The sequence below is a fragment of the Larimichthys crocea genome, chromosome XIV (assembly GCF_000972845.2).
Source record: "Larimichthys crocea isolate SSNF chromosome XIV, L_crocea_2.0, whole genome shotgun sequence".
NCBI lineage: Eukaryota > Metazoa > Chordata > Actinopteri > Sciaenidae > Larimichthys > Larimichthys crocea.
In genome coordinates, this window is record NC_040024.1 from 13,214,172 (window position 1) to 13,235,217 (window position 21,046).

At 42.8% G+C, this 21,046-nt stretch overlaps 1 protein-coding gene and 2 long non-coding RNA genes across 4 annotated transcripts in view; 1 reads left to right on the forward strand and 2 right to left on the reverse strand.

Annotated features, from left to right (window-relative positions):
- LOC109138952 (uncharacterized) overlaps nt 1-1,561 on the reverse strand; it is a 44,493-nt gene extending 42,932 nt beyond the window's left edge. For both annotated transcript variants that reach the window (XR_002042053.2, XR_003463763.1), the window contains exon 1: nt 1,526-1,561. This is a non-coding gene — a long non-coding RNA (uncharacterized LOC109138952). The remainder of the gene's footprint in view (nt 1-1,525) is intronic.
- LOC113747650 (uncharacterized) lies at nt 1,560-6,308 on the forward strand. Its single transcript, XR_003463765.1, has 3 exons — nt 1,560-1,677; nt 4,146-4,224; nt 5,179-6,308. It is a non-coding gene; the product is annotated as an uncharacterized LOC113747650 (long non-coding RNA).
- A 7,851-nt stretch (nt 6,309-14,159) lies between these two features.
- On the reverse strand, nt 14,160-20,947 carry api5 (apoptosis inhibitor 5). The gene is made up of 13 exons (XM_027288096.1): nt 20,594-20,947; nt 20,368-20,461; nt 20,117-20,182; nt 19,794-19,945; nt 18,680-18,886; nt 17,763-17,867; nt 17,293-17,382; nt 16,559-16,740; nt 16,309-16,402; nt 15,959-16,015; nt 15,712-15,791; nt 15,449-15,591; nt 14,160-14,794 (listed from the first exon to the last, which is right to left on the reverse strand). The coding sequence occupies exons 1-13, from the start codon at nt 20,930-20,932 to the stop codon at nt 14,715-14,717; spliced, it is 1,689 nt and encodes a 562-aa protein (XP_027143897.1). The 5' UTR covers nt 20,933-20,947; the 3' UTR covers nt 14,160-14,714.
- Between the last annotated feature and the right edge of the window lie 99 nt (nt 20,948-21,046).

A 21,046-nucleotide genomic window follows, 5' to 3' on the forward strand; every position in this document is an offset into this window, starting at 1 on the left:
ATCATTCAATCAAAGAGGGAGCAGAATCAATGGGAGTTGCAGCCGAGGATCCTCAAGTGCAGTGCGCCAAGATCCCCGCGTGATGTCGACAAACCCAGCCAGAGATCCTCCTGATTACCCCCCAACATCACCACCCTCCTCCCCCTTTAAAAAAAAAGTATGCACTCCTGCAAGTTGCAAGCCGCAGCAGACTCTCTCTCTCTCTCTCTCTCTCTCTCTCTCTCTCTCTCTCTCTCTCTCTCTCTCACTCACTCTGTCTCACTCTCTCTCACTCTCTTTTCTTCTGTGAAAGCCTTTGTCAGACTTCCCCTCACAACGATAAGACACTGAACACGACGCAGCTTCGGTTGTCACAACAAATGAATTACAGCAGGAACGTGCTTTCCTCACTTTAAGACAGCCGCCTGCTACAACCGAGCTGAACCTGAAGTGGATATCCATAAGCACCCATGGTCAAAATAGACACTTTAACACGACTTTGGAGGCTGATATATACACGTGTAAGGCATTCATTTTCAGGTTATAAGACGGTGTCAGAGAGGAAACACCTGTTTGGACACTTGGCGCTGTCCATGGTGCTGAACAAAGTAGCCTCTGCAGTTGATGCAGCCTTTACAGCAAGTTTAAAGTTAGACCACATGCGGGATTTTCACTGCTGCCGTGAAGAAGAACACGACAACAAGTCTGAGGTGGCTGACAACACGTGCAGACTGACGCAAGTCCGCTGCGGAAAGTTGTTGACAAGCGGAGAGAAGTGAAGGCGCCTTAGCTCTGAGCTGGGCTGTCTCTAACAAACACACACGAACGAGAAGCTGTGATTTACTGGCACGAGAGGGAAGAAAGGTGTGATAGCATGTCTCACAGATACTGGAAACATAAGAAACAGAGTCAGAAATATGATATTTTCCCCAAAGTTTCTCTCTCTCCGCCTCTCTCTCAGTTGTTACTAGGCATCTCAGCAGAGCAGGCAGCCTAAAGCAGAGGATCCCCAACACGTGAATACTCCTACGCATTACCGCAGCCCGCTCTCTTGGAGTGTCTGCAAAATCCCCTCCGTTGTCAACACGCAAAACCAAAAAAACAAAAAACAAAAAAACAAAACAACCTCCCTGAACACATTTCTATGGCTGCGAGTCTGGTCATTCCCCGAGATAACGTGCAAACACCGGCATGCCCCGCGTGAAGCTAAATAGAGTCACCCTGCAGTCTCACGTGCAGCAATTAAGGGAGATGAATTGTGAGCTCCTCTAAAAGGCGACAATCCACGAGTATGTTCACAAAGACGCAGCCCCCGAAAAGGCAGACATCCTCACACAGTTTAGATCATTGTGTCAGATGTATTGAGACTAAAAACGGCGGGTAAACCTGATGGATGGCGTTCCCCGCCACTACATTCCTGATCGTGAGGGTGCTTATAACCCCCGTCCTCAGATCAACCGGTAAACAACGAGTCTGGGCTAACTGCAAACTTCTAGCACCACACATGAGTCTGAATTCGCGTCCGTCTACAAAAGAAATCACTTACCTTCTCCAGATTTAGATTTTTTCTCTCTCTTTAAACACTTTTTAAGGGCTGGCTTTGTGCAGGCTGACACAGAAAGAGGAGACTACAGAGAGCGAGAGAGTGTAAGCAGGGCAGCTACAGCCTCTGCTCCTGCGTCAGGATGGAGAAAGCAGGTCAGTCCGATGTGCGTCGTCTTTCTGTTCTGTCGGAGACTAAAAGATATACATATATATATATATTTGGCGATGCCATTCAGGATTCAGCCCGAAGGAAAGGTGGGCTGGTTGGGTCGTGGTGTTGGGAGGGGTGAAGGGTTAGGGGAATGGTCGTGGTCGTGGTTGAAGAGGAAAAGGAGAGAGTGCACAGAGTTACAAATGTGAGCCAGCTGATAGAAAGAGCCCGCCAAATCAGGGGGACTTTACGCAATTGGGGAGGCGCGCGCCACACGATTCACCTCACTGCATAGACTCTCTCTCTCTCTCTCTCTCGCACAGACAGTGTGTGTGTGTGTGTGTGTGTGTGTGTGTGTGTGTGTGTGAATGACTCCCAGACAGAGACGGAAAGCATGAATGGGGCAAGAAGAAGCGACTTGGAGTCCGCGTTATTATCGGCACAAACCCGCCGGTATATATATCTGGCACAATTAATTCAAAAGGCACGAGGAGCACGGCCAGGGAAAGCAGTTCGCGGGAAGAGATTGGGAATTAAAAAAAACATTCATGTCACAACACAGGGAAGAGCTTTTGGACACACACGAATCACATCTCTCTTTCTCTGTCTCTCTCTCCTTGGTCCTCTTCTCCAGCAGTGTGCTATTGACCTGCATTGACGTCATTGCGTCATTAGGTTTCCCTTAGAAACACTGACTTTCAAAAATAGTATCAAATTAATTCAACTGGCAAGGAGAGAGGGGTGGGGCTTCGGAGTGTTTGGGGTGAATGGGGAGGTATGGGCAGAAGAGTGGGAAGGGTGCGTGTTTTATCCCCCAACAACCCCGCAACATCTCCCCGCATCACCACGACCATTTCCAAGCCGACTTGACTGGAGAGTCAGAGCAGACACATCGACATGTGAAGCCTGAAACACCCAATGTGGGGTCCCGCTGGAGAGAGAGGGACACAAAAATAACTCCAATTCATCATTGAATTTCACACATACATGTTGTTGTCAAAGCAAGTATATAAACACACACACACATACAAATGACAATGAGACTATAAATAAACCAAACATCATTAATCATTAAAGTTATGATAGGAAAAACAGGTCAAAATAGATTTGTCTCCCTTGTGTTTCTCTCTCTCCTCCAGTCTAAAAATATCCTCCAGCCTCCAGCTGATCATGTTGAAAACCTTTTCCACATTTAACCCGCAGCTCTTAAAGCCAAGGAGCCAGAACAGCACGCAGACAGACAGACAGACAGACAGACAGACAGACAGACAGACAGACAAGACAGACAGGAGGCAGAGAGAAAGACAGAAACTGTAAGTCTACAGGTTGTTGGGATGCTGAGTTCTTACTGAGTATAGCAAGACATGTAATGACTCCCACAACTCTTCAATATCAACATACAGAACCCAGTATTGTTTAAAGATATGCTATCAGCATGTTTTACATTGAACTGGACGATGCCAGCAGCATGGGAGAGTTGATAGTGAAACCAATGTTGAGAGTTATTCTGTTCAGGTGTCATTCTGTACAAGTTGAATGTGCAGGAAAGGAGTGGTTTTAGCTTCAGGTAATCAAGTTTATCGTCCACATTGTTACTAATTTATGTAACAATGCCAAACAACTCTTTTTCAAATATAATTTATTGTTTTGCTTCATACTAACTCTCCTATCCTATAAGATCCAGCCACTCCCTTCTGCCCAGCAAAACATCTGACACCCCACCCACCTTCCCATTCTCTCTCCTCCAGACTGTCTATTGTGCTTAAACCTTAGCTTTCCTGCCTTCTGTTCTGCCTGCCTGATTTACCGGCCTGCCTCTCTCATCTCTGCCTCAGACTTAAGTTACACATAAGTTTGCCTGTTTTTTTAAACTTTTGCCTGATAATTGATTCTGAGTAAACATTCAGTCTTTACCCACCTGTCTCTCATTGATGGGTCTCACATCTGGGCCTCAAGCTTGTTTCTCTGCTGAGCCATTACTCAGTGATGTTGTAAAGCAAAATATTGTGACTGATAATTGATAATTGGCTGATGAAGCAAAGTGGTAATACACTCACTGCAGAACTGCAATTGTTTTCCTCACCTGTTATAGGAGACAGAAATTATAAACAGTGAAAATCACGCATCACTATATTTGGTATTAATTTTGAATCTTTGAAAGAAAAACAAATCTAAAGGAAGCCCATAATAAATCTTTCTTTAGAGGTTTGACCCCTACTTCCCCCAATTGTATGTACTTAACCAATCTAAGCTCTACTTTAAAAGATTACTTTATTCGTGACTGCAGTCAAGAAGCAGAGAACTATCCACGTGGTTACAGACTGCCCACAGCACTTCAGTATCCATTAAAATAAACAAAACCGATGTGCATAGAGTTTGAATTCATGATTTTCATAAACTATGGTTATTGTTTATTGTTTAAGCTCTGTCTAGAAGTCTTGGTTTACATGCATACATTACTGAATTTCAGTGACCCATTGGTTATGGACCAGCTGTGTGCACTTACCCTTCTTGTCACCATGTTTTCACTGAAGAATCTGGAGCTCTAGGTAATGTTGTCCTGTTCTGACACTGACCTTTGACGTACCTGTAGAGTTAAAAAAGGCAAAAACTGATTTTTCCCAGTCAGCATCAGAAGAAAATTCCCAAAACATTTTTCCTGTCTGTGGAAAGTTGTTAATGATGGCGAAGAAACATCTTACACACTGACCCCTCTTAAGTCCTGCCTCTTTTTGTCTCCGATCACAGTTGAACAAACTCAAAAGCTCAACTTTCTCCTTTCCTGCACAAATCTGACGATGGTTAAATGATAAAAGCGACTTAGTCGCATTTCAAGTTAGAAAAAAGACAGTTAACTAGCCAACTAATCTAAATGAACCATTGGCTAGCAATCCAGAGTAGAAGCAGAAACCATGCAGACACAGGGAGAACATGCAAACTTCACACACAAAGGCCCCAGCCCAACCTTCTTACTGTGACGTGCCACCCCACTAGCTAACTAATCTATATAAATCATTAGCTACCTAGCAAGTTAACATTAATCAATCTAATTTACATCATTATTAAAATGTGGTTGTTTTTTGACCATAAACGAGTTAATATGTAACATCTATAAATACAAGAAGTACAGGAAAGGAGACGATTGACCAAGGCTTTGCTCACCTAGCACAGAGCAAAGAGGGATGGGGCTTAGAATGGCTCAATTATAGGTTGTTATTTTTATATCGACATCTTATGAGCAACATCAGAAATTTCTGTGCTTAATTCAATATGACTAAGAGACATTGTTTTGGAAAATAGCTGCCTGCACCCTTATCCAAGACACACACTGTCATTGATGCATGCATGGTTACAAAAACACACACACACACACCGTACATGCAGATGTTGACTACTGATTTGGAACCTGTCCACCTGTTTATGAATTTTCAGACTGGCTCCTTTGAAAAGTTGCCCAACCTACTTTAGTCACTGGGTTACCATTTGTTTTTGTTTTTTTGCAGGCATGCTGACAGAAAGTGAGACTGTGTTTCTATGTGTGAAATATGAGGAGCGAAGGAGAAGAAAAGAGTGAAGAAGAGAGAAGATAGGAGAGGGAGGAAGAGACAAGCAGGGAGCCTGGCAAAAAATACTTCACCATTAGGACTGAATTAGGCTTCGTGATTCATCCTCTTCAATTGAGAGACACACATTTCAAATGTCGTAGGATGCTCCATCTCACGTCTGGTAGCCGTTTATACTGTGTAGCACTACACCTTTATACTGTGTGCCAAATTCACTAAAGAAAATGGTGTGAGTGCTGTTTGGGAGGAGGAAGTGTGTGAAAAACAGAGAGGAAAGTTGCTCCATCTACACCCAAATATATGAATGTACCACTAATCTGCTTGTGTAACATTGATTAAAAAGTGGCAGGTTGAACTGGTGGGTGTCGGTCCAGGAGTTGCTTGCTTGCTTGCTACTTCATGGACGCCCTACAACTGCTGCTGACCTCTGACCTCATGGGAATCAATCAGGAAGTCACAAAAAAAATGAAGAAAAATGAGAATGAGAAAAACAAAACAATAACAAGTACACAAGTGCTGCAAAGTGCAGGAAAAAGCTGTGGGACTCAGACATGTGTGATAGCAGGATAAGGCGGGGGACCCACATGGGGAGAAATGTATCATAGAGGACGTCATCAGCACCAATGAAAGTCACGCAGCATTCAGGGGTCATTGCCAAGGCTGACGACAGAGTTAGAGAGACGAGAGAGAGAGAGAGATCCTGGGTGTGACTAAGACACTCTGACCATGGAAAAACAGTTTGCTGTCCTCCTTTCCTCCTCCATAATAACATAAACACACGAGTCAGTCAGCCTGTTTGAGCGGAAATGTTAGTCTTGATAACGAAATGAAAATGTCTCTCCCTCTATACGGCCTATTGAGCTTCAACCCTCCGCCTTTTTTTTTAAGCATGTCAATACAATAATAATACCTACCAAAACATTTGCCTTGGGTGTATCGTGGCCCCTGTCTTTTCCACTTGGTGCATGTGTGTGTCTGTTGTATACACATAGGTCCTTTTAATTTGTTTGATGTCCCCTCCCATCTGCCTCGTGGCTTTCCATTCCGACTTGTAGGCTCGTCTTTCTAGGAAACAGTGGGTGTTTTGGTCTGATGTTTACTATTGGGCTCCAGTAGATGAAGGCAAGCATACACACAGAAAAGAGAAGGATGCAAGGGATCCATTGCCAGAGTAACGCTTTAAACGTATTAAACTCAGTAAAATCAGTGTTGCTTGTGGATTTTACTTGGTTTTATATGTGATTTGTTACATTAACTTAGCTGAATAAACAGATAACTTCCATCTCTCTACTGTTTTGCTTGAATGTCATGTTTTTAATGGTCACAAAAATCCCCAAAGTAAAACAGAAATATCCGAATACACATTTAAATCTTTTCTGAATTTTAAACTCAAACTAAAACAAACTCAGGGAGAACCTTGTTCAGAAGAACCATGACCAGGTTCACTGTGTGGAACCGTTTTTGTTGAGAGTGTGTACAGAGGGATGGCTGGCCAGGTTTTGTTTGAATTTCAAGCCCAGATTAAGGAACCCTGCGTCTCCTCCCCTCCCCCTATTTATTTTTCCATCTCTCCTGCCTAAATGATGTCAATGGAAGCAGAGCTATAATGCTATTTATAGAACCCCCACACACACACCACACACACACACACACACACACACACACACACTCACCACTTACACTCAACATCAACCATCCTCAGCATCACATGCTTGGTTGAGGGATCTGTTGCACACAATAAACCTCAAGAGAACAATCCGCATGAATCGAGCCGCTGAATATTTATGAACAGCTTTGTCACATGTACCCCCTCTCCATAAGCCCCCTTTAATGTGTGTGTGTGTGTGTGTGTGTACTGTATGTGTTTGCTCTCCATGCTTGGTTATTGCCCATACACCCGTACTTCCCTCTGCATGAGAGAAAAAAAAGACAAAGAAAACCCATTAAGAGGGATAGGAGGGATGCGCGCCCCCTGCGTTCATTCTTCTTCTTCTTGCTGCTCTTCATTCACTCATTTCGTGCAGTCATTCATTCATGCACCCCCCCCCCACTCACTCACTCACTCATTCACACAATTCCTCCAGCGGTCTGTGAATGGACGGATAAATGGGATGAATGCGGGGAAGCCACCTGTTCTGATGGTGCGCTGCTTGCTCCTCTTGTTTGAGTTTTGTTTTTGCTTTCCTATTTCTACAGTTGGAATCACCAAATTATGTGCGCGTGCGTGCGTGCGTGCGCTTGGTTGGGGGGGGGGGTCTCAGAGTACACAGTGTTCCCTGGGTATGAGTTTTTGGAGCTCTATGCATAGACCAAATCACCCCCCCCCCCTGTCTGTCTCTCTTTCCACGACTTGTTCTGTCGTTTGACATTCACATGCTACATTACGTAACATAGTTGGGGGGTGGAGGTGGTGACGGTGGTGTGGTGGTGGGGGTTAAAGTCTCCTTCCATCACAAATAAATGCACGGTTTGCTGCACAAGCGTCTTCGATTGAGAAAGAACTCATGAGGTCTTGAGGTCTTTTTTTTTTAAACTGCCTTCTATTTCTGAAAGGCGGTTGTGATAAAAATAAACTGCTCCCCCTCCCTCCTCCCCCTAGTCTCCCAAACACCCCCCCCCCCCCCCCCCCCCCCCCTCCAATCTTTCAGAAAGCTGAATTTTAAATCCGTCCTTCATCACGGGATCGTGTAAATATGAGGAGATGATCACCTCACGGGTTCATCGCTTTCTCGTATGATGATTCCGTCAGAAATCTGTTTAATCGCCCGACTTTAAGCTGATGTAAAACACGAGGTAAATGATGTGCAATTTTCTCTTTGGAGAGGCGGGGATGCGACACATTGTGCTTCTCTTCGGAGATTTGGACTCGTTTTCTTGCCTCTCTTGCCTATAAAGACGAAACCACAGCCTCGTTTCGTTGTGCGTTTGGCCATTGTTGTTCCTGTCGTGTGACAGGAGGAATTAAAGCGTTTTTTTTAATAGATGGTATATACATATAATGCACAGCAGCAGAGAGGGGGCTGCTGGGTATTTATAGCGACACTGTGTACATTCACAGCGGTCACACGTGCAGCAGCCGCTTCCCTGCACTCCTGCTGAAGTTGACATGTAACACTCACTGGCTGCTATATTAGCCCAGCCTCACCAGTGCTGTTACATTTCCCAGCATTGTACATGAGGGGGGCGGATGGTGCGGGTTTTAACATATATATATATATAATATATATATATATATATTATATATATATTATATTATATATATATATATATATATATATATATATATATGAGAAGGGAAGAAAAAGTTCCCTTTTCACAACTGATTTATTTTTCTGCGTGCATCCCGCCCTGCTCTCTGCCAATGACCCGATCCAAGCTCAGGGACCTGAATTAAGAGGCCATCACGATTCCAAAACTGAAAGGCGATGGGGAGAGTTGTGATTGGCGATAAAGCATGGACAGAAATAGCAAATCTTGCAGATCCCTGAGCATCTGATGGCGTGTACCTGACCTTGACCTTGACCTCCGTGTGGAGCATCACAAACAGGAAAATAAGCTTTCCTTGCATCAGGAATATTGTCTTATTAAGTCTGGAGTCATACACGTGAGTCTGCTCAAAGAGAAATGATAATCAAATCAAGTGATGATATCAATCTTTTGTAAAGCTCTCATTGTGGGCGTTTGGTCAACACACTGCCTTTCAATAACTCCCCACTCTAGTCTGCGTGTGTCTTCGCACCCATGGACAGCCATCCAAACAGAGCCCGGTAGTTGTCCTGAAAGGTCACAAGTAAAGAAGATGTGTAAAGCAGAGTCAGACAGCGCATTTTAGCACACACCACCAATCCCCCCTACAATACATCAAGATGACACCATCTAATAAAACACAAACTGTGGAGCTGTAGCACAGGTTTATTTTCTACAATTTATTTTTACATTTTTTATTTAGCATATTATTATATTATACTGATTGGATTGAGATCGTTGGTTCAACCATCCTAACTACATGAACTCTGCATTTGGGCCCTAAGCTGTAAAGACACAACTGTGTTCAGGTGCTGTCAGAATTTTGGGCTTTTTTGAACAAAGAACATTTTGCAATCTGCGCTAGACGTGTGGTGTAAAATCTAATATGTCTGTTTATCATATCACTGCATGGTTCAGCAGTGGATCACATTAAAAGAGAGGCAGTAGTTTGCCCTACAAACACACTCATCCATGTTGTGACGTGTCATCGTCTCTTCCAGGGAGCCAATCTTGGATTAATGTTGAGGCTTTTTTTTTTTTTAAGGCAACACCACTTGTAGGTTGACAATTGAATGCACGTCCACACCTCATCACTACGATACTGTCAACAAAATAATCAAAGCTGAAATTAAACTCCAATAATTTGCAGGACACAAGCACCCATCCCCCTCCAGCCCCCTCCCCAAAGGGTGTAATAAAGTGAGGAAACCCATTGAGTTCCACCAAGTGCTTCAGGACTATTGATTTACCTTCACTTCTACTCTCACATGGACTCGTACAGTCGTTCCTTCCTTCTCTCTCTGAGGGTCGTCTTCGCTTCCTTTCCCGCTGCTGCTGCCGCCACTCCTCCTCCACCACTTGATTATTTTCAGCTCCGCCGTGTGTGTGTGTGTGGTGTGTGTGTTGTGTGTGTGTGTGTGTGTGTGTAAACGCATGTGCCAAGCATTGCCAGGGCTGGCTGACTGACTGACTGACTGACTGGCGGGCTGGTTTGGGAAATACCTGGTCACGATCAATGAGGAGAGGGTTTTTTTTTTAAATCCTGGTTTCATACCGCCCCCTACTGCCCCGAAAAGAAACACAAGCCCTTAAACGCACCATGATGCCTGTACCAAAAAGATGTACAGTATCTGTGCAAACATTACACCAACAGACACCATCCATCAACAACTCGGAGGATTAAGATCACATTAGTAAAATGGGAAGAGTGGATCGCACGATGAAGAAGGTGGTGCAACATAAACCCACTCATGAACTTGACCAAAACGCACACAATGAGAGCTTTGACAAAAGAGTGATATCATCACTTGATTTGATTATCATTTCTCTTTGAGCAGACTCACGTGTATGACTCCAGACTTAATAAGACAATATTCCTGATGCAAGGAAAGCTTATTTTTCCTGTTTGATGCTCCACACGGAGGTCAGAGGTCAAGGTCAGGTACACGCCATCAGATGCTCAGGGATCTGCAAGATTTGCTATTTCTGTCCATGCTTTATCGCCAATCACAACTCTCCCCATCGCCTTTCAGTCTTGGAATCGTGATGGCCTCTTAACTTCAGCGTCCCTGAGCTTGGATCGTGTCATTGGCAGAGAGCAGGGCGGGATGCACGCAGAAAAATAAATCAGTTGTGAAAAGGGAACTTTTTCTTCCCTTCTCATATATATATATATATATATATATATATGAGAAGGGAAGAAAAAGTTCCCTTTTCACAACTGATTTATTTTTCTGCGTGCATCCCGCCCTGCTCTCTGCCAATGACACGATCCAAGCTCAGGGACGCTGAAGTTAAGAGGCCATCACGATTCCAAGACTGAAAGGCGATGGGGAGAGTTGTGATTGGCGATAAAGCATGGACAGAAATAGCAAATCTTGCAGATCCCTGAGCATCTGATGGCGTGTACCTGACCTTGACCTCTGACCTCCGTGTGGAGCATCAAACAGGAAAAATAAGCTTTCCTTGCATCAGGAATATTGTCTTATTAAGTCTGGAGTCATACACGTGAGTCTGCTCAAAGAGAAATGATAATCAAATCAAGTGATGATATCACTCTTTTGTCAAAGCTCTCATTGTGTGCGTTTTGGTCAACACACTGCCTTTCAATAAACTCCCCCCACTCTAGTCTGCGTGTGTCTTCAGCACCATGGACAGCTCATCCAAACAGAGCCCGGTTAGTTGTCCTGAAAGTGTCACAAAGTTAAAGAATGATGTAAAGCAGAGTTCATGACAGCTGCATTTTACTGCACACATCCAATCTCCACCATGTGCATCTAATATCAATCAATCTGTATCTATCCATCTAATAAAACACAAACTGCTGGAGCTGTAGCACAGGTTTATTTTCTACAATTTTATTTACATTTTTTATTTAGCATATTATTATATTATACTGATTGGATTGAGATCGTTGAGTTCAACCATCCTAACTACATGAACTCTGCATTTGGGCCCTAAGCTGTAAAGACACAAACTGTGTTCAGGTGCTGTCAGAATTTTGGGCTTTTTTGAACAAAGAACATTTTGCAATCTGCGCTAGAAGCTGTGGTGTAAAATCTAATATGTCTGTTTATCATATCACTGCATGGTTCAGCAGTGGATCACATTAAAAGAGAGGCAGTAGTTTGCCCTACAAACACACTCATCCATGTTGTGAACGTGTCATCGTCTCTTCCAGGGAGCCAATCTTGGATTAATGTTGAGGCTTTTTTTTTTTTTAAGGCAACACGCACTTGTAGGTTGACAATTGAATGCACCGTCCACACCTCATCACTACGATACTGTCAACAAAATAATCAAAGCTGAAATTTAAACTCCAATAAATTTGCAGGACACAAGCACCCATCCCCCTCCAGCCCCCTCCCCAAAGGGTGTAATAAAGTGAGGAAACCCATTGAGTTCCACCAAGTGCTTCAGGACTATTGATTTACCTTCACTTCTACTCTCACATGGACTCGTACAGTCGTTCCTTCCTTCTCTCTCTGAGGGTCGTCTTCGCTTCCTTTCCCGCTGCTGCTGCCGCCCACTCCTCCTCCACCACTTGATTATTTTCAGCTCCGCCGTGTGTGTGTGTGTGTGTGTGTGTGTGTGTGTGTGTAAACGCATGTGCCAAGCATTGCCAGGCTGGCTGGCTGACTGACTGACTGACTGACTGGCGGGCTGGTTTGGGAAATACCTGGTCACGATCAATGAGGAGAGGGTTTTTTTTTTAAATCCTGGTTTCATACCGCCCCCTACTGCCCCGAAAAGAAAACACAAGCCCTTAAACGCACCATGATGCCTGTACCAAAAAGATGTACAGTATCTGTGCAAACATTACACCAACAGACACCATCCATCAACAACTCGGAGGATTAAAGATCACATTAGTAAAATGGGAAGAAGTGGATCATGCACGATGAAGAAGGTGGTGCAACATTAAACCCACTCACTGAACTCACAGACATTCATCTAACTGAAGGTTCATTTGTGATGTTCATCCGAGCTCTGATTCTGCAAAGACAAACACAACAGGCCCTTATTTATGATTATTTTCGCCCTCTGTGATGAAAAGGATTGGGATGTGATTCAGTATTTATTCCTCTCTTGTGTGCATTCCCTCCTCCGGATCACAGTGTTCCTCCAATACGCCCGAACCCGAGCACAAACACACAAAGAGAGACAAAAAGACATCATGAAAGCTTTAAGTGACTCGTTGGATGGTGGAGGATAAAAATAGATCTGGTTGCTTTGTGAGGAAAACCCTGGTCTGGATCGCCCTCTACAGGGAAGACTCTGCCAAGACGAAAGACTTTCAGCGTTCCATTTTCTGCAATGAAAAGGTGCTGTAATGTTTCAACAGTGTCGTAAATCAACAAAATGTGCAGAAAACCTATATAGCTCATCCATTTTCATGATAAATCAGTTTGATTTTTTTTTTGAAATATCACATGTTCAATGCTAATTCTGTTCAGACTGAAGATGCCTTTTAATTTGAAGTATTTCACTTTAACCTTAGGAATCATTTCAGCTGAACAAACACAACGTCATTCTGCAAGATTGACATATATAATATATATATACATATACATATACATACATATACATATACACACATATATATATATATATATATATATGCTCCATCTTCACGCAGAGCTCATCCGTTTAGTTTAGATCACACTCAAGCTGATTTATTCAAATAAAACTATTTCTGCATGATCTTGTGTTTCATTTCTCATCTGTATCTTTGTTATTTCATGAACATGCGTCTTTTATGTTAGGAGTGTGAGAGCTTCTGTATAACGCTGCCACAATCGATTCAGAAAATTTAGAGTTTGAGCGCCCCTCCTCCTCCAAAGCATCCTCCTACACACACACACACACACACACACACACACACATCAGCACACGCACGTGTCTTTACATGCAGACCTGCAACACTGAGAGCCCTGTGTGTATGTGCATTCTATTTTTGTAAGTTTGTTTTGGACTTTGCAAAGTGTATATGGACATGTTCTTTAGGTTTCCATTTCTGCATAGAGTTTATCAATAAGTGTGTTTTCATTACAGCAGGTCTGGGGACAGCTCCAGGTTCAGAATACCATGTGTTAGGATTATGACCGAATATGGACTGGAGTTGAATTAGGATTCAGGGTTATGCGAGTACCTTTTACAGCTAGAAAAAAAAAAAGAAATGAAAAATGCAAGCAAACGTAACATTTAACCTTTAAAACTTGAAATTACTAAACTGAAATGGAGCAGGCTCCTAACAGCCCAGATCTGTTAGAAATGAACAAATACTAATCTGAATGCAAACCAAAACTTAATGGCTAAAAAGTTGTTTATAGAAGAGGATTTTGCTCAGTCTTAATGTTGATGAAGAATAAAAAGGTCCTCACTGTGTAGGAAAACATGCGTATGACTGAATGTGCGCGTGTGTAAACGTAGATGCCAGATCGCAGGCTAAATTTATCCTCTTCGCTCTTTGGTACCGATATAGGCGAGCACAAATGGAAAGGGGAGGGAAGAGGATGAGGAGAAATGGAGTGGGAGAGTGAATGGATCATGACGACAGGATGAGAGGAGGTTTGGAAAAGGTTTGGAACATGCAAGACAAGGTTTGCATTGAGAAAAAAAAAAAAATCATCTCTGCAGTTTGTAAAACTTTACAAAAACAAGTAAAAGACAAGTTTCATACTTCCATACAAGTTTATGATAAAAATCCAATGAAACATCATTGATTCATACAAAGTAGCATAGTCAGCCAATTCAACTTAAGCTAATAAAAAAAAAAAACAAGATTAAATAAAAAGGTAGAAAGAAATGCATTCATCAACATGTCGCAAAAACAAGAGGATCTTTATCTTTTCCTACAACAATCTGACAAAAAATAATTCAGTTACAACTTGGCAGTCTTTTGTTCCACAAAAATACACAGAATAATATTTTTAAAAAATGAAGGGGCAAAAACATTTAGATTTACTTCAACTATCGCCTTGGCCAAGAGGAGCACAGGGAGGACATGTTAAAAAGTCTGAGCCCAGTGTCTGATATTCTGAAGACAGGAAACCCCCTCCAAAAAACAAACAAAAACAATCTGGATGTGCGAGTCGGAAAGTGAAAAAGACGTGAAGACCGGTTAAAAAGAAAGTATGTGAGAGAGTAGGTGACAAATAGTCCGTCTTGGTGTGGAAAAGATCTTGATGTGACGCAGTTCAATAGGCAACATGTACTGTTTGTGTGTCTCAGTAGATTCGGCCTCGGCTCCGGTTGCCTCTGGCTCCGAAGCCTCGTCCTCGGCCGCCCCTGAATCCTCCACGCTGCTCTGAGGTACAGAAACACAGAAACAGTTCAGTATGGTCACACATAACATTTCTATTTCCTGAACACACAGGACTTCAGATGAACATTATATCTGAAACTTCCCGATCTCCAACCAGAATTTTAATATCAACAAATGTCTGACTGCTGTTACATATGATTTAGTGCGTGGGCAGTGGGGAGACAAGGTGACCGTGTGAAACACTGCACGGGAAGTAAACCATCGTCAGTACACAGTTCATGACTGCAAGTTGAGATTCTTCCATTCAAAGACAAAGCCAGATATCAACAACATATAGAGACTCCAACATCCGAGGTGGACTGACACAAAGTAGGAAAGTGTGCAGTGGTCGGACGAGTCCTCATTTCTAATAGTTAAATTTAACCTTCAGGCCAAAGAGGAAAAGGACTGTCCAGCTCAAAGTTCAAAAGCCAGCATCTGTGATGGTGTGGGGGTGTTGGAGCTCTTGGCAGGATGGGTAAGGATGGTGGCACATTTGTTAAAAAAGGCACCATTAATGCTGAAAGGTACAGACAGGATTTTGAGCAACACATGCTGCCATCCAGACGACATTATTGTGGATCATCGTGAACATGCTGCACAACAGTGTTTTACAAGGGAAGAAAGAAAAGAAAGGTGCCACAGAGTGTTGCTCACCATAGTTAAAATTTCCAATCGTGGCGCTGTACTTGCCGCTGGGGGGGTTGTAGATTTGCCGTGCGTCCCTCCGGGGTTGAGGAGAGATTTGTTTTTTTGTGCTGCCACCGGAACCCATCTCCTCACCTGATGGGCGCTTAGCCCTACAAATACAAAAACAATACATGATGACCCAGTGAGGCAACAAGGACATTCAGCTGCTGTGTCTATGGTTTCTTTCTATCACCTTCAACATTCACGACAAGAAGTTTGAGCAGACTTACGCTACTGCCTCGGTCTTCTGGACAGGTTTCCAGGACAGAGTGACTGTGCTCTTGAATGATGGAGGGTTGTGGAAGAGATCCTGGAAACAGAATACAGATTGAGAGACAGATTTCAAAAAGAGAACAATGCAGAGTTTATATTTTATTGTCCTGATTGACTAAGTGACCAGAAAAGAAAGAATCCATGTACAAAAAAAACAAACATACTGGCGTTCTTATTTTTCTGTGTCTAAGACCAACACCTCACCTTGATGAGGACGTTGATGTTGTTCGTGATCTTGAGGGCCACCACTTTGATCTTGTTCTGAGCACAGACACAAAAGACAAGTTAGTGTTTGATCAGTGGAAGCTGATTTGTTCAGCTCTGTCTTCCACTCAAGCTGGGTGTCATTTAGCATCCGCCCCATGTACGAAGTCCAGTCCAGGCCCGACCTGTGGCTCTTTCCGTCATGTCAGTGCCCATATCTCTCTCCCCACATTCCTGTCACTCTTCAGCTGTCTCTATTGAAAATAAAGCTTGAAAAGTCCAACAAAAAAACAAAACAACCTTCCACTCCAACTTCCAACCAAACTTAAAGTGACAGCAGTCATAGTTACCTCTTCTGTCTTCAGAGCGTCTCCTGTCTTGCCTTGCAGTGCTACTCGCAGCTGTCTGATGTAAACCTGCAGGCCTCTGGCAAAATACTGTAACCTGTTAAAACACAAACAACATTCAGTTCCATGTGAAATGACCACAGTGAGCTTTCCTGTCAATCCAGTTAAACCATCAAACACACACGGCTTGTTCATGATCACATTCCATTTCACCAATCTCACTCTGAGGGCTTTCTGTGGGTCACTCTCTCACCTGATCTTGAAGTCTTTGAGGCGCTCAGCATCAACTTTGTCGAGGAGGAAGTCTGGCAGCTTCTTGCCTAGCTGGTGGAAACCAAAGAGGAGACACTCCACGTAGCTGAACTGCAGTTTTGGCTCCTCGTTTGCTGAGTTCTCCCCATTCTCTACTTCTTCAGGTGGCAGAGGCATAAACTCCTACGCAGACAGAAAGAAACATGGAAAAATCAGCAATGGAACCTTTTTGTGAGCCCCTGTTTAAGTTAAAACAACATGAACCATTATGATGTACTGGAAACAAGGGATAGCTTCTTAATATAACAGTGTTGTTATGTTGTGGATCCTGCACAATAAGTTAGTGTTGTAAATCAACTGATTAAAACATCCTCTTTGTATGTTACAGATAAACATACAAAAACATATTTCAACAAACCCCCCCCCCTGCACTGACTGCAGGTGCTTAGAAGGAAGGCTTCATATATCTAGACAAGATGAAACAATATTTTCAAATAAAGTGAATAAATCAGGCTGTTTTATGTCACAAAAACTGCTGTTAAAATATCCGGAAGGTGAAACCTCAGTTGGCCACAGTAGGAAGCCGACTAAGAGGAAGTTACATGTGTGCAACAATATGAACGGAAAGCAAACAAACACTAAAAAGAGCAGCAAAATCTCAGATCACGGAGAAACTGCCAATGTGTATTTTGACTTGGACTGTCCAACAACAACAAGCGGACAGTCCGTTCTCACCAGCAGCTTGGTAAACAGCATGTTGAGGTTGGCCTCCAGTTTCTCCATATCTCCACAGAACGGACTCATCTCAGCCAGCAGCTTCAGCACCTACACACACACACACACACAGCTTTAGCAGATCCCCTCTCACACTGTAATGTGCATTGCTAATTAGAAACAGTGTTGCGTGGTGCAGACTAATGACCCATTAACAACATGCAGTTGGCTGACACCTCTGACAGTTGGCTGCCACGCTGACTTTGTTTACTACTACAAGCGCTCACCAAATGTCAGACATTAGGAGTATCCGCCTCACACCAGTGGCCGTATTCATCAGGCCTTTCAGGAGTGATTCAGGCTGAACACTGGTGCTCACTTTTGTTATTATTATTTTTTTTTTCTTTTTCAAATATGGTATGATGTTGTTTTATATTAAATAAATGTAAAAAGTGCTCACTTTACACGAAACAGTAAAAAGAAGAACTCACCTCCAGCTGAATGTCCAGCTCGGCCACAGGACTTGTCAGGGTGCTGAGGTTGGGCAGGACGTGTTCACAGAAGTAGGTGACAAAGCGTGTGGAATGGACATTTTTCTACAATAGGGGAGAAAATTATGATGAATTTACTAATTTACTAATTCACTATGATTAATTGTCATAGATATATATATAAAAGCCTATGACCAAACAGAATGTGTACTGTGTGTGGAGATTTGCTGATTAAACAATTAAACCATCAAGACAAGATTTTGTATCATAATTGTCTATATCCTGTTTCAAATATGCCAGTACTCAAATATATATAATATAACATATACATAACATTTTGTGGTTCCAGGTAATTAAAAGATGTAACTTAGGCTTAAGTGATTAGTGAACTGTGATTAAAGTATGTTTTAACATTACCTGCAAAAAAAGATTGAGAGATTGACGGACAATGAAAAGAGCATTAGTTGAAGCTCTGTTTTGATATATAATATATATCCCCATGCATAATTTTTTTTGGACACCCTCAAACTGCATCCAAGCTGCTGGATACAGCTACAAGCAGGAGTCAAAGATCCAAGTCCAAAGATGACTTTTAGCTTATTAACATTGTCTCATTTCATCCATTATACTAGCCAGCTAGCTAACACAAACCCCTCTATACACGCACGCCCAGAAAACTGATCCGGAATCAATAAGAGAACTGATAAAGGATCAGTCAGGTAAGTAGAATAGATAATGGCATTGGTATTAATACAATCCCACATTACAATTCTTGCTAAAATCATTTTTGCACTCCAACTTGTACCAAAACAAAATAATAAAAAGAAGAAGAAAAAAAAAACTCTCAGCTGCGGTTTCTATTTAGACATGTGGTTCGTGAACTTGTTGTGGACATGAAGCGTGTTGGTTGTACTCACCGAGAAAAGGGGCAGGGCCTGGCGTGTGCACTGCAGCAGGCGGTCAACAGTGTCGGGGTCAGCTGGGTTGAGAGCCTGTTCCAGGAAAGCCTGCTCCACCACAAGCTCCACCAGCTGCTGCCGCCCATTCACTGTCTGCAGCACCCGCAGGCCCGACACAACACGCATCAACAGCACAAACTCTTCTCCCGTCACATCCTCCAGCACCTGAGGATGCAGCAGGGAAGAGACGGATACACTTTATTAGCATGTGTACACTATTGTATGTAGGGCTGGGTATCGATTCAAATTCCAAGAATCGATTCGATTACGATTGTCAACACTGAGAATCAAATATCATAATCCAATCCAATCCGATTCAGGTTAGTGTTATTAAAACCATTTTTTTGGTCGCCTGAAGCCCTCGTTTTCAACAACGGAATACGGGCGCATATCTTTGCAAATGTAACTCGCAATCGCCTCAGTTATTTTAAGAGTTTTCCTTGAGTGTTCTTTTGTCTGTAGTTTTATTATATTTCCAGTGAATTTCCATTTTCCCACGTTCATGAACGCATCATAGTAATTCCGACGGCCATTGAACGCACCTCGCATGTGAGAGGCAGTAGTGTAGTTTAAACACCTGCACCCGTTTCAATTCAATGACGTGACTAGTGGGGTTAAAGTTCACCGGGGGAAAATGTATTAAAATTTTAATTTAATTAAATCGATCTTTGGATGTACGAATTGATCTTAAGGAATTAATATGCAAATTGATTCAGAATTGGAAAATCGATTTTTTCGACACAGGCCTAATTGTATGAACTCTAAAATGGTGTCAGTATGAAAACCAGATGTGTTTTTTTGGGCAATATGTCAGCTGATATTTCCCATTCCTAGCTTTCAAATGGCAACTAAACCCATGGCCAGTTCTATTATATTTTGCTGACAAATTTCACTGTGAGTTTCACAAAAACAACGCCAAATTTTAGAACAGAAAATAACAGAATATACACAGTGAAGTCAGCCACAGCCTGAACAAAACACATCCCATTAAAACATCCTCATTCTCATCATATGGTACAGATTACTCATCTATGATCAAAGGGCAATAATCAGTTCTACACTATATGCTGACCTTCTTTGTCTCTGCAAAGACGTATTCTTCCACCTCCTTTGTCATGACATCTTCCGGCAGGGTCTTCAGCTTGGCTGACAGAAACTTGATGGCCCTTTCCCGCACTATGTCCTCTCCCTGCAGGATCTGAGAGAAGAGGCCCCCAAGAGTACCTGGACAGCGAGACGGCAGTAGATGGGATTATATCAACGCGGGCAAAGATTTACAAAACAATGGGAACAAGAACCCAAACTGTGAATCTGCGATGATCAAGCACACACCAAGCTAACGGATCATCATATTATGAGGTGAGACAGTTTTCAGTGGGAGAAAGCAACACTTACCTTTAGCATCTATCTTAAAGATAGAAATAAGTGCTGCATTCACTTGGTTGAACTCTGCTGTATCATCTGAAAGCACAATTACAGATCATTTAGTCACCACAAGTAAGGATTTTTATTAATTATTAGATCAGTATAAATCACTTATTTATATTATGACCCACTACTGCCTGTGAGTTTGTTTTCAAAAATAAAATTAATGCATTAAAAAGGATATTAAACATCTCCTATGTTTAGTTTGAGCCATCACACACCTGTCTGAAGGAGCTGGGTGAGAATGTCTGCAACTCTGAGGATGTTCTCGCCAGTTGCGAACCGCGGGAGCTCCTTGATGGCCTGTCGTCGGATCTGGACAGAGACAAGTTCACACAGGGGGTGTTGTTATGAAAAATGACTTGTGAGTCAATACACTCGTAAAATTCTGCAACTGCCCTTGACTAGTGCTAGTACCCATGCACTCCTGTGTCCTCCAGTACTCACCGACACATCCTCATCTTCACAGAGATCAAGCTGAGCATTGATGGCTGCGTCGGCCAGTTCTGGAAAGCTGCTGAAGAACTTGGGAATAAACTGTGCTGCCAGGCGCTTCTCCTTCGGGCCACCCTTCACGCCATCCAAGATGACTTGGTATGCATCTTTGTGCTGCAGATTCAAAGACAGTACATCAATAAACATGTGCGAGATACATAACGCAGCTAGAGACTTTGAACCAAAACACGCTGTTCTGCAGCACTCAGCGGAGCGGTGGTTAGGGGTGGCACGGTACATGTATTCGTACTGAACCGTCACGGTACGGGGGTCACGGTTCGGTACACGCATTTTCACGGAGAATACACGGTACAAAAGATTGATGTTGAACTGAACGCGGAACTATCGTTTCACAAGGGAGTTCTTTCAGGACACATTTGACCTTGCACATGCAAACTCTGATTG

What these genes read in the sequence shown, in the direction of transcription:
- api5 (XM_027288096.1), bottom strand. Translation starts at nt 20,932, where the DNA reads ATGCGTGTACCGAACCGTGACCCCCGTACCGTGACGGTTCAGTACGAA. An exon ending in CACCCAGCTCCTTCAGACAG is followed by an intron (nt 20,183 to 20,367) that starts GTGTGTGATGGC and finishes TTGTGCTTTCAG; the next exon opens with ATGATACAGCAGAGTTCAAC. An exon ending in CAGAAGACCGAGGCAGTAGC is followed by an intron (nt 15,592 to 15,711) that starts GTAAGTCTGCTC and finishes TTGTATTTGTAG; the next exon opens with GGCTAAGCGCCCATCAGGTG.